General features: G+C 39.6%; 1 protein-coding gene across 1 annotated transcript; it reads right to left on the bottom strand.

Annotated features, from left to right (window-relative positions):
* Positions 1-5637: 5637 nt before the first annotated feature.
* Positions 5638-13232, bottom strand: LOC114043381 (filaggrin-like). The gene is made up of 3 exons (XM_027862483.1): positions 13158-13232; positions 11006-11166; positions 5638-9528 (listed from the first exon to the last, which is right to left on the bottom strand). The coding sequence occupies exons 2-3, from the start codon at positions 11141-11143 to the stop codon at positions 6535-6537; spliced, it is 3132 nt and encodes a 1043-aa protein (XP_027718284.1). The 5' UTR covers positions 11144-11166; positions 13158-13232; the 3' UTR covers positions 5638-6534.
* Positions 13233-13885: the final 653 nt, after the last annotated feature.

Below are 13885 nucleotides of genomic sequence, written 5' to 3'. Positions count from 1 at the left end.
CAGGAACTGACTGGCGGATTCCTTCTATTTCCATGTTTTCCTCTGGTTCTAAGAGATTTAGGCAGTTTTCTTTTAAGATTTCTTGGCATATAATGTCTAGGGTCTTTTTTGGGGGGTGGTGGTCATTGCTTTCAGGTAGTCCAATGGTTCAATAATCTCAATATGTTTTCTAAGTCAGTTGGTTTTGCTAAGATATATCTTATATTTTCTTCTACCTTTTTTTTAGTTGACCTTGTTTTTAATATTTCCCAGAGTCATTGGCTTCTACTTAGTCCATTTAAATTTTCAGGGAGTTTGTTGCTTGGACAGTTTTGCATCTCATTCCAAGCTCTTAATTCTCTTTCTAATTCTTTCATCCTTAATTCTCATTTATTTTCCAATATTTTCCTCTATCATTATCATTTCATTTGTAAAAAAATACTTTTAATCTTTAAAAAAAATTACTTCACCTCTTTCAGGAATTCTAGTTGAATTTGTGTCCAAGTTGTATTTTCTTTGAGGCTTTAATTGAAGATGTTTCAGAATCATTCTCTTTCTCTGGGTTTGTGTCTTGAACTTCCCTGTCACCAAATAGTTCTTTTATTTTCTTTTTTTCTGTTTCTTTGCTCATTTTTCTTTTTTTAATGGTAATTCTTACTTTTTTTTGTTTTCAACAATTACTTCCACAAGATTTTGAGTTCCAAATTTTCACCCCATTTCACCCCTCCCCCCACCCCAAGATGGCATGTGTTCTGAATACCCCTTCCCCTAGTCTGCTTTCCATTCTATCTCTCCCCCCCTTCTCTTATCCCCTTCCCCTTCAATTTTCCTGTAGGGCAGGATGGATTTCTGTACCCCATTTCCTGTATTTCTTATTTCCCAGTTGCATATGAAAACATTTTTTTTAAACATGTGTTTTTAAAACTTTGGGTTCCAAATTTTCTCCCTTCCTCCCTCCCCACCCACCCTCATTGATAAGGCAAGCAACTCAATATAGGTTATATATGTACAGTTATGCAAAACACTTCCATAGTAGACATGCTGTGAAAAACTAACTCTATTTCCCTTAATACTATCCTGCCCCCCATTTATTTTATTCTTTCTTTTGACCCTGTCCCTCCTCAGAAGTATTTGCTTCTGATTACTCCCTTTCCCAATCTGCCCTCTTCTCTATCATCCCCTTACTCTCTTGTCCCCTTCCCGCCCCCCCATTTTCCTGTAGGGTAAGACAGATTTACATACCCAATTGAGTGTGTGTGTTATTCCCTCCTTAAGTCAAATCCTATGAGAATAAGATTCACTCATTCCCTCTCACCTTCCCCCATTTCCTCTCCATTGTAAGAGCCTTTTCTTTTCTTTTTTTTTGTGAGATAATTTACCCCGTTCTACCTCTCCCTTTCTCCTTCTCCTAGCATAATCCTCTCTCATCCCTTAATTTTATGCTCCAGATATGACCCCTTCATGTTCAACTCACCCTGTGCCCTCTATCTAAATATCTATCTATCTACCTATCTATCTATCTATATTTATATATAAGTATATATAATTTTTTTTCCCTCCAACTACCCTAATACTGACAAAGGTCCCATGAGTTACAAATATCATCTTTCCATGCAGGAATGTAAACAGTTCAACCTTAATAAGTCTCTTATGATTTTCTCTTTCCTGTTTACCTCTTCATGTTCCACTTGAGTCTTGTATTGGAAAATCAAATTTTCTATTCAGCTCTGGTCTTTTCATCAAGAATGCTTGAAAGTCCTCTATTTCACTGAATTACCATTTTTTCCCCTGCAGGGTTATACTCAGTTTTGCTGGGTAGGTGATTCTTGGTTGTAATCCTTTCTCCTTTGCCCTCCAGAATATTACATTCCATGCCCTGAGATCCCTTAATGTAGAAGCAACTAAATCTTGTGTTATCCTGATGGTGTTTCCACAATACTTGAATTGTTTCTTCCTGACTGCTTGTAATATTTTCTTCTTGACCTGGGAACTCTGGAATTTGGCTACAATTTTCCTAGGAGTTTTCCTTTGGGGATCTCTTTCAGGAGGAGATGGGTGGATTCTTTCAATTTCTATTTTGCCCTCTGGTTCTAAAATATCAGGGCAGTTTTCCTTGATCATTTCTTGAAAGATGATGTCTAGGCTCTTTTTTTGATCATGGCTTTCAGATAGTCCAATAATTTTTAAATTCTCTCTCCTGGATCTATTTTCCAGGTCAGTTGTTTTTCCAATGAGATATTTCACATTGTTTTCTAATTTTTCATTGTTTTGGATTTGTTTTACAGTGTCTTGATTTCTCATAAAGTCAGTAGCTTTCAATTGCTCTATTCTAATTTTTAAGGAGGTATTTTCTTCAGTAAGCTTTTGGACTTCCTTTCCCATTTGGCCAATTTTGCTTTTTAGGGCATTCTTCTCCTCATTGGCTTTTTGGACCTCGTTTGCCATTTGAGTTAGGCTATTTTTTAAGGTGTTATTTTCTTCAGTATTTTTTTGGGTCTCCTTTAGCAAGCTGTTGACTTGTTTTTCATGATTTTCTTGCATCACTCTCAGTTTCTCCTCTACTTCTCTTACTTGCTTCTCAAAATCCTTTTTGAGCTCTTCCATGGCCTGGGACTGATTCATATTTTTCTTGGAGGCTTTGGATGTAGGAGCTTTGACTTTGTTGTCTTCTTTTTGTATGTTTTGATCTTCTTTGTCACCAAAGTAAGATAATATAGTCTGACTCTTTTTGCGCTGCTTACTCATGATCCCGGTCAATTATTTGAGTTTTACACTCTTTGTTAAGGTAAGAGTCTGCTTCCAGTGTGGAGAATGTACTGTCCCAAGCTTTGGGGGTTTGTGCAGCTGTTTTCAGAGGTACTTCTAGGTATCTGAAAATTTTCATTTCTTCCAAGGTGGTATGATAAGGGGTGAGGTGTTTCTTCTCCACTGCCACAAGCTCCACCACACCAGCATTCCTCCTCTCCCCAGGATTGCCCCTCAGAGCTGTGACCCAGATCCAAGCACAGGTAAAGCAAGATTCCTGCCTCAGCACTGGCAAAGAGATCCCTGCAATCCCCACCCCGATCAGCCACTCAATTCCCTCTCAGTCTGTGGGCTGGAAGCTCAGCAAACAGCCGTGGCCCCGGGCCAGGCTCCAGACTTGCGACTGAGATCTAGCTCCTTTCTCATGGCAGACCCAGACTTTTCCCACTGACCTTCCCAGTTGTCTTTGGTGTTCATGGGTTGAGAAGTCTGGAAACCACCTCAGCTGTCCGTGATTCAGTCCTCTGAGGCCTTTGTTTCACTCTGTCTTTTTGTGGGTTCTGCTGTTTTAGAATTTGTTTAGAGCCATTTTTATGGGTATTTGGAGGGGTTTGGGGGTAGAACTCAAGCAAGTCACTGCTTTCCCTCCACCCCCTCTCTTTGCTCATTTTTCAAGCCAATTTCTTGGCTTTTGACTTGATGTCAGAGCCAGGCTCTGCACGCTTCTGTAGGGAAGGTCTTAGTCGGTCCTCTTGCTGCTTTCTTGGGTGTTGAGTGTTGTACTATTTCAGGATCTCTGTGATAGCTCAGGCCAGATACCTGCAAGCTTTTAGTGCTTCCAAAGTGGACTGATCCATGGCAAAGCCTGATCATTGCCTTCCTGGTCTGAGCTCTGAAAGTTCCTGACCTGGGTTTGGGTCTGAGCAGCAGTGGACTGCTTGTAGATTCTGCTTCTATTAGCTGGCTAGGAAGTTGTGCTGGTTCTGAGTAACAGAACTGTGGGCTTCTCTTTGGTCTGGAATTTCTGCCCTGAGATACTCAGTAGGCTGTGACTCTGCTCTGCTCTGTGAACTGCTCACAGTTACTACTTGCTTCTGAACTTGCTCCTCTCTTAGTACATAGTCTAGGGTGTACAAGCACTCCTTATCCTGGTTCCCCTAGGTTCAGGTCCCCTCCTCAGCCCACCCTGGTTCTGTGACCTAGAACTGGTAGTGGACATCAAAGCTACCAGTTGACACCTCTTCTTATGGAAGTGCCCCAGTATGGGTCTGGGAAGTCCTCTTGCTCCATTGTACAAACTCTCCCTAGGTTCTGGAGTGCTAATAGAGGTACTCCCTCCCAGACTCCTTCCTCAATGTCCACAGACCTCTCTGCCTCTTGATGCTGACCCAGACTAGAAAAATGATGTACTGTGGATTTTTCTTGGATTTCCTTATCAGGATTCAGTATGATGCATTTCCTGTATCTGTTTGGAGGAGCTGTGGGTGGGAATGGGGAGAGGATGTCACTGCATTTCTTCCTGCTACTCTGACATTTTGGCTTCTAATAGTGTTAATTTCATTGTCACTGGTAAAGTATGCTCACCTGCTTGTGGCCATCAAAGTAAAGTAGGAACAGAAAATAAGTGGCATTGAATGATATCCAAGCTTCCTTCAAGATCTAAATTCTATGAAATGTAAGCTGTTATTATTGGGGAGAGGCTTTATCCTCATTCTTACCGTAAAATGAACTTATGGAGTCTGGATGCTGGGGTGGGGAACCTGCGGTCTCAAGGCCACATGTGGCCCTCTAGATCCTCAAGTGCGGCCCTTTGACTGAATCCAAACTTCACAGAACAAATCTCCTTAATAAAAGAATTTGTTCAGTAAAATTTGGACTCAGTGAGAAGGCTGTACCAACTAGAAGGCCACATGTGGCCTTGAAGGCTGGTGGAGTAATCTTGCACCGTGTCTGTTCTCTCCTGTCCTATTAACCCTTCTCTCTTTCAAGCTTCTAAATGTATAGAAAGATCAGTCCTCATCTATGGCAGGGATACATTTTCTTTCTGACTTGCACTTGACTTAGCCATCTTGATACAACCCTGCCTAATCCCACCCATCTCCTTTTTGTTTCTATGAGAAATGATTTATTGATGATTAAGTACTGTTTTGTATATCATAGTCTTTTTGGAAGCATTCTGTCTCCAAATTAAACCCTCAAATGATGGAAATTCCCGAGGCAATTTGAGGTCTGGTAATTTTCTGTCTTCTTCTTTCCTACTTTATTTCCTCCAATATTTCCCTTGAGTTCCTAGATCACTTTTTAACTCTTAAAATGAAATTTTATCATTGCTTGGTCCAGTTTTACAAAGTGTGCCCTTGGAAATTTATTGCCATAGAACTGAACCTGAAAATTCATCTAGATAGTATTATGACTTTTATTATTTTTTCTTCAGAATAGTACAATCTTGAACACTGACTATCTCTTGATCTATTTATATCTTCTTTTATATGTGAAAAGAGTCTTAGAAATTTTGTTTATATAAATCTTGCATATGTATTGGTAGAATAACTGATAGATAGATTATCCATTTTGTACTTATTTTGAATGTAATTTCTCTTATTACTGATTCTTCTTGAATTTTGTTAATAATGTATATGAATGCTGATGATTTTTATGGATTTATTTTTCCTCCTACCATTTAACTAAAGCTATTAATTATTCCTGTTTTTTTCTGTGCTGAATCTTTTGGTTTTCTAAGTATATCATGGCATTTGGAAAGAGGAATGATTTCTCCTCCTTTTAACTGATTTTTATAACTTGAATTTTTAATCTCTTATTTTGTTATATCATTCAACAACAGTATTTAATTACTATTTGTTTATTTTCAATTTTAATAAAATCTGATTTGAGGGAATATCAGTAATCTCAAGGTTATGACAATCAATCAATATTTTAATGAAATCTACTGATTTGAGGGAATATTAATAATCTCAAGGTTATTACAATGAATCAATCCATTAATAAGGGCCCTACAGTACTAATGTACATCTTCTCTTTTTTCTCCTTTTTGTTGATATTCTTCTGATTGGAAAGGCAAGTGTAATGCAGATCAGCCTTAGGTCGTACTCTTTCCATTGTTTTCCAACCTAGAATAATTTCTGAGGGAGTGTCTTTATTTTAAGGTCAAGTTAGTGCTGATATTTCTGTTGGATAAAAATAGGTTAGTCTTCATTCTTCAAAGATAACTTCCTTGTGCATTGGCTAGAGAGATTGGCATAGCACCAATTTCTCATGAAGATTTTCAGTTTGAGTATCAAAGATGTTATAAGTGTTTGGTGACCATGATGAGCAAATAAAATGCTGATCTGCAGCCCTGCCTACAGTAACTTTGGCTTCCAGGTCCATAGTAATATATTCACACTTAACTCCTTGAAGAAGAGTGATCAGCTTTCAGATGCTAATTAAAATACACAAAGAAGCTACAAAAATTGAGTTCTCAGATTCAGAAAAAATCAATTATACATTCCCCAGGGTCCCAAATTGATTTCTAATATTGTTCCAAATAAATCCTGTCCCATAGTTAGCTCCTCATTTTATTAATTTCTTCTGTTCACCAATTTATAACCAAGGAACAAAAACACTCACCACTGATAAGTAGAAGTTTCAATTAAAAACCAAAACCCAACAGCAAATAGAAAAGATGGAGTAGGATTCTCTGTTTAAAGAACAAAAAACCCTATTCCTAGAAATATCACAAATAGTAACTTAGTTAAATCTTTTTTTTTTTCTTCACTTGATATTTCAGTTACTTGGTCTTCTACTTGTATTTTAGTGGTAGTAATAATTCCTTTGCTCTTGGACATAAGCATAGAGGGGAGTACTGTTACAGGGGTAGCAGAGGCCTGAGTAAGTTCTTTCCTTTAAATTAATTACCTCTTGATCTCCAAGACCAACAACATCTTGTCTGTGTCTCCCACTTTCCCCTGTTACACTGGAGTTGTACTCTGATCTGTTCTTGCTAGTACCCTCTGTGACTCTAGTACCCGATGGATTTCTATGCCCATGCTTTCTTATTGCTGTCTGACCAGAACTATCACCAGATTGATTAGAACCAGATCTGTGTGTTTTGTGTGTCCTGTACTCTGCCTTATCATAGCCAGATTCTGAGTGACCAAATCTGTTACTGTACTGCTCATGACCTATCTGTCCATGACTAGATCCTGACTGTCTAGAGCTATCTCTTGATTGGTCATGGCTAGATCCATGTCTTCTAGATGTTTGGGACCCAGAGTGATCCCGAGTGTCACCTGACTGCCTGTGGCTTGTCTCTGAGTGTCCCTGACTGGATTCTGGCTTTCCTCTACCCACAGTAGAACCATCTCCTGACTGATGATGACTTGATTCTTGTCTCCCTGGACTTCTGGCCTGGCTATCTCTTGACTGTCCAGGATCAGATCCCCTTCTTGTTCTACTTGTTCTGGACCCTGATTTTCTGTGGTTGGGTATTGATTGTCTACGACCAGACCCAGACTGTTTAGGAGAGGATACTGATTGTTGGCTACTTGATTGTCCTTCCTTGTCACTGAAATGGCCAGAGTTTGATCTCTGCTTTCTAATGGTGCTGGGTCCAACATGATGTATATTATCACCTGACTGTTCATGGCTTGCCCCAGAATGCCCATGACTTCCTGTACTCATGCTGAAATCAGGATAATCATGTCTGAACCATGAATGCCCATGCCTAATGAGTGTCATTTGGTCTGGCCGCTGAGGACTAGAATTCCTACTATTGGTCCTACTGTCTCCAGAGTGACCATAACCAGTCTGTCCATAGTCATAGTCTGTATTCCCATAGCTACCATGTTTCCAACTGTAACTTGAGCCATATCTCAGTTGTCCATTACTTAGTGAATGCTCCTGAGAGGCACCAGAGACTCTATGGCTGTCACTGGATTGATGTCTTCCTGTCGTCCTTGACTCAGGTTGTCCCTGACTGGATGAGGACTGTTGATGACCAAGTCCTGAATGTCTATATCTGTCTCCTGATTGCCCTTCATTATGATTGGATGAACCATGACTGGATCCCTGTCTTCTAGCTAAATGGGATTCTGAGTATTTAGATGAAGACTGTCCATGACCAGAGACTGAGTCTCTGGAGTGGTCTCTTGTTTGTTCTTCATTGTCACTCACCTGGCTAGAAATAGATCCCTGTCTTCCTCTTGTCCTAGAGCCATGATGTCCCTGACTGGATGAGGACTGTTGATGACCAGATCCTGACTCTCTAGAGCTTTCTCTTGATTGCCTTTTATTATGGCTGGATGAACCATGACTGGATCCCTGTCTTACCAATGTCCTGGTGTCACTAGGCTCTCTGTGACCAGATCCTGAGTGCTCAGTTGTATCTCCTACCTGTCCATGCATGGATCTTTGGCTTCCTCTTGTCCTTGAACTAGACTGTCCTTCCTGTGATGAAGTATATTGATGATCAGATCCTGACTGTCTAGAGCTGTCTCCTGATTGCCTTTTCCTATGACTGGATGAACCATGACTGGATCCCTGTCTTTGGCTTGACCTAGACTCTGAATCCGTGGATGCAGCCTGTCCGTGATGAGAGACTGAATCTCTGGAATGGTCTCTTGTTTGTCCTTCACTATCACTTGTCTGACTGGAAGTGGATCCCTTTCTTCCTCTTGTACTAGAGCCCTGAGAGGATGAAAACCATTGATGACCAGATCTGGACTGTCTAGAGCTATCTCCTGATTGACCTTCACTATCACTGAATTGATCACAACTGGAAACCCTTTTGGGGCTAGAATGGGACCCTGAGTGTGTAGAAGAAGACCATCTATGACCAGAAATTGAGTCTCTAGAGTGGTCTCTTGATTGTCCTTCACTGTCACTTGCCTGACTATCACTTGCTTCTCTTCTTCTTGCAGTTGATCCATGTCTTCCATAAGTGGATGAGGATTGATTGTGACTAGATGATGAGTGTCTAGGGCTGTCTCTTGATTGTTCTTCACTGTTACTTGAATGGCTATGGCTGTCACCCAACTTCCCATCCTTGCTGGATCTTGACTGTCCATGACTTTGTCCTTGCCTTTGTTGCCTGCTTCTTGTTGACCGTCTGGAAACGTCTTCTTGCCTTTCAGATTCACTCCCTGATGTGTGGTGACCAATTGTTCCCTTATCTTGTTTCTTTGACTTTTTTGATTTACTGCTTTTTGAATTCCTGTGTGTTGAGCCTGTTTGTTGATTCTCACTCTCCCCACAATGACCATCTGAACTAGACCCCTTTCTCTCCTGTCTAGATGACTGACCATCTGCATTGGATCTATGATGATCAGTGCCTGTACTTGACTTGTGTCTCTTTCCCCCCTGCTTTCTTGAGCTGAGCCCATTTCTCTCTTTCTCACTCTTCCTTGAGTTATGGTGTCTTTTCCTAGAGTCTTCTCTGTGTTCTGAGTTTGGTGAGCTACTTCTCCTTTTCTTCCAAGGAGAACTGGACCGAGAGTGGTGCCTATGCTTTTTTTTCTCCTGTGAATGCCTAGAACTGTATTGAAGTTCTTCTGCTTCTGCATTTGATTGATCAGAACCAGAACCATCTTTTTCTTCCTCTGTCTCACTCTGCTCTTCTTGGTTATGGTGATCTTGGAATTTGTGCTTTGACCCTGATGCTTCACAATACTTTTTGCTGATAGTCTTATTGAAAGACAGAGCCAGATTGACTAACATTAGAAGAAACTCAGCAAAGTCCACTTGATTGTCACGGTCTTGGTCCAGGATATGCATGATAGCTTCCACAACTTGAGAATTCTTTGGTTTCTGTATCAGAGAAAAGAATACAGGAAGAGTAAATCATACATTATGCAAATATGGGTACTTATTATACCTAGCTGGGATCCAACTGGGAATATCTCCAGGCTGATGTAGGCTAATATTGTGCAACTGATGTCCATAGAGACCAAGAAGAAAAAGAAGAAGGTTCACAAAGAATAGCAATACACAGAGAGGTTACTGAGGGATGAGTATGAGTAGCTGCAGATGATTGTGAATGTAAGGTAGTTGCTACATTTTCATTAAAATGAATCAAGTATTAAATTGACCAAATTATAATTGAATATTCTGGACTTGATCAATGGGGGTCCTTCTTGTAATTGAATACAAACTTTTGATGTTCCTTTTTACTTCTCCCTATCTGTAATGATTGCTCTTTCTAGGAGAGATTTCTTCTTTAGGGAGAGGTAGCTTATTGATATAAATTAATGTTCAAATTAATTAATGTTAGAAGGAACCAGAGATATAGTGATGACACTGGATATCTATGCCTAAGTTGGAGGTAGGAGTTTCAAATTATGTAATGAAGAAGGACAGAGAGAATATTTTGTTGTTGTTGAGTCATTCAATTGTGTCCAATCCTTTGTGACCCCTGTGGAGCTTTCTTGGCAAAGACACTGGAGTGGTTTGTCTTCCCCAGTTGTCCCCATTTTACAATTGAGGAACTGAGGCAAACAAAGGTTAACTGACTTGCCCAGGGTCACATAACTAGTAAGTATGTAGATTTGAACTCAGGTCTTCCTAATGTCAGGACCAGCACTCTATCCACTGCACTACCTAGCTGTCACAGAGAGAATATTAGGTGCCACTGAAAATGAATTTAGTCCTCTTCCCATTTTTTTCCCCCACCATTGACTCTCTTTAGTCCAATAAGAAATTCATTGATTCAATTCTACTGGTTTTGGTCCAGTTCTATTAATTCAGTTACACAAACATTTGTTGATCCTTTACTCCTTCCAGGTAGAATTCCAGGGAATTCTATCTAGAGGACTTACAAATGGGTTATCAGGTATATGGATTTTTTATTTGTTACTTTTCAGATCCTGAGGTTGTATATCAAGATAACAACTTCACCCCTAACTCTGAGACTTTCTAAGACCCTAAGTTGCAAAGCAGGTGCAGACCTATGTTGGTTTATCTGGTATTTCCTCTCTAGGAATTCTTTTAATCAGTGGTAGTAAACTCTCAAATAGAAACAGATACCTGCTAGCTACTTATTGACTTAGAAAAAGACAAATTAACATTTTCTACATTGTATTTTTATTTGTTTTGTTAAATAATTTCCAATTACATATGAATCTGGTTCTGGAAAGTCATGGAATTTGTGCCCTATGCCTGTGGGTCTCGACACCTCTGCTCTATTCCAATGAAATCACAGTCCCTTCTCGAAACACCAAAAAAACAAAAAACAAAACTCCCTAAAACATGACTATGTAGACCTTTGATGTTGGCATGCATCTCTTACCTTTATAACTGGGTAAAACTCTTCTTCTAAAAGTTTCTTCAGTTCCTTTTTGCTTAGTTTGTCACACTCCCCTTCCTCTTTGGCATATTGGTAGAAAATGTCAATGACATGGGTAATACATTGCATGAGGCTAGACATCTTTTGTGCAAGTTTATGCGAACCTGAATAGAAAAAAAATACACATTTCTGTCATTCCTCTTCTTTCCTTTCAACATCTTATTTTTTTATGACACAATCATAGAATATCAGAGTTGGAAGGGACCTCGGTGACCATCTAGGCCAACCCATACCTGAAGGAGAGTTTGCTCTAAAGCATACCTGACAAGTCATCATCTAGCCTTTCCTTGAAGACCTCCAATCAAAGAAATCTTGTTACCTTTTGGGGAATCCCTTTCCACTTTGGAATTCCCTAATTGTTAGGAAGTTTATCTTTTCATCAAGGATAAATTTGCCTCCTAAATTTCTACCCATTTCTTCAGGCTCTACTTTTGGACTGAAAGAAAATAAGTCTAATTTTTTTTAAAATGAGACAGCTCTTCTAATTTTTTAAAACAGCCTATAGTTAATCTCACCCCTGCCCCCATCTTCTCTTTTCCCTAAGCTAAGCAACCTTAGTCCCTTTAACTGATCCTCATGTGGTATTAACTAAAGGTTCTTTACCATCAGTAACCCTCATCAATAAAAAGAATGGTAAAAACATTTTATATCTTTTTTTCTTCTCCTTTACACAGTTAGGGAGAAGAGGGCAGAGCCCCTTTAACACACCAAAACTAAATGCCTTATCCAAGGTAAAACAGAAAGCCAGTGAAAACAAAAGTGAAAGCCGAGTTTCCCAATCTCTAATCCAGGTTCAATCTAGAGCCAATGAAATTTTGGTCTTCTTAACCATTGTCTCAGGTGGCTTCAGTACACAAGGTGCTGAAGAATCTCTGTCTCCTCTAGAGGTCTTGGACCACTGACTAACACCTAGATCTTACAGGGTGTTTAAGCCAGGGAAAGTAGATAAAACCAGAAACTCACCAAGAGGAAATTATTCAGAGAAGATGGCCATGGATCAGGTCTTAGACACTACCTTATTTCCATACTTAACCTAAACACTCTTACTCACCCACCATCAGGAAGAAACCCTGGAGTTTTCTTGGACATTTAGCAAGAAGAAATGAAAGTGGAATGGCACCAATCAAAGGAAGCTGAGTGGTGGTTAATAGGAAATATCTATACTTAAATCAATCAATCGAGGCTGATAACTAAGCAAGGCTCTCTGCCTCACTCAAATCCAATTCATGCTCAAGTCAAGACATGATGTCATTGGTCCTCTTCAAGAAAGAAGGATGAGTGGGCAGCTAGGTGGTGCAGTGGATAGAACACCGACCCCGGATTCAGGAGGACCTGAGTTCAAATCCGGCCTCAGACATATAACACTTACTAGCTGTGTGACCCTGGGCAAGTCACTTAACCCCATTGCCTAGCTAAAAAAAAGTAATAAATAAAAATTTAAAAAAATAAAATAAAAGAAAGAAGGATGAACAGCAATAAAAAATTTATTATATGCCTACCATGTGCTGGGTACTGTGCTAAGCACTGGGAATACAAAAAAAAGCAAAAGACAATCTCTGCCCTCAAGGAACTTACAGTCCAATTGGGGAGACAATACTTAAAGAACTGACGTATTAGAAAATAACCCCTATTATTTCCCCCTCATCTCCTAAACTTATTTAAACTAAATATTCTAGCAATGCAGAGCACTCAGAAATCTTAGAAGAACCAAACTTCCATCTTCATTTTTCCTCAAGATAGAGACAAACTTTCATCAGTATCAACTGGCCTTAAAGATACATGAACAGCAAAGCTTCCAAGGGCTCCTTGTACTCAAGCATGTTATAATATCACAGCATTGCAGCATATCAGAACAATAAGGGACCTTAGAGATGATTTAGTTCAATCCCCTTCTTTTTTATAAATGAGGAAACTGAGGCTCACAGGGTTTAGGTGATTTGCCAAATGTCATCTAGCTATGAAATGATAGAGTTGAGATTAAAGCCTAAGTTTTCTGTCTAAATTCTCTCTTCGCTGGTCCGTGCTGATTTCTAGATTTACTCCTTAGTACCTATCAAGGTCTATAATCTTAGATAGATTATCTAGACCAACTTACCCAGTTCAATGAAGAAGCAAAGAGGATGTGAAGTGAAGCAGTTTTCAGGGTACCAACCATCTGGGATGCTGGGCTTTTTATACTAGGTTAATTGTCCATCTCAGAAAGGTAACACCTTTTATGTGGTATGCCCTGATTCACTTACAGCCAAACCCAGCTACACCTCTGTCTCCAGGGATATTGTTTACCCAATGTATTTGTTACTGCCTTGACAGTTTCCAGATTTGGACTGGTTTCAACTCCACCTATCAATGGCCTATAGAAGGATCTCTTTGGACATCATAAGCTCCTTGAGGGCAGAGACCATAGGATCCTACAGTATTGGGCAGGACCTTATAAGTCCTCCAATTCAAACCCCTCATTTTACAGATGAGTAGATTCTGGCAATGTCTCCTATTGCTCTATTTTTATATCCATGTTCATTTATTATGTTGACCTGTAGTTCGTTTTCTTATCCTTTCATAGGTTGGGGGTCAGAACCACTGTGTGTATGTGAATATATATGTATGCACATATATACAAAACCAGATCAATTGATCTATGTAATACTGGGAGCATTTTTTCTTTGACTCTTTCTGGTTCTGGTTACTTTTTATGTGACAGTTCATTAATGACCTATTAAATTTCTCTTTTGAAATTGGTTCATTTTGATTCTGTATCCTTCCTCCCTCCCTCCCTCTTTTCCTTCCTTCCTTCCTTCCTTCCTTCCTTCCTTCCTTCCTTCCTTC

This window comes from Vombatus ursinus, unplaced genomic scaffold (assembly GCF_900497805.2).
Source record: "Vombatus ursinus unplaced genomic scaffold, bare-nosed wombat genome assembly UNPS02014768.1, whole genome shotgun sequence".
NCBI lineage: Eukaryota > Metazoa > Chordata > Mammalia > Diprotodontia > Vombatidae > Vombatus > Vombatus ursinus.
This window is presented reverse-complemented; position numbering and strand designations above follow the sequence as displayed.

What these genes read in the sequence shown, in the direction of transcription:
- LOC114043381 (XM_027862483.1), bottom strand. Translation starts at nt 11,143, where the DNA reads ATGTCTAGCCTCATGCAATGTATTACCCATGTCATTGACATTTTCTAC. An exon ending in AGTTTTACCCAGTTATAAAG is followed by an intron (nt 9,529 to 11,005) that starts GTAAGAGATGCA and finishes TCTCTGATACAG; the next exon opens with AAACCAAAGAATTCTCAAGT.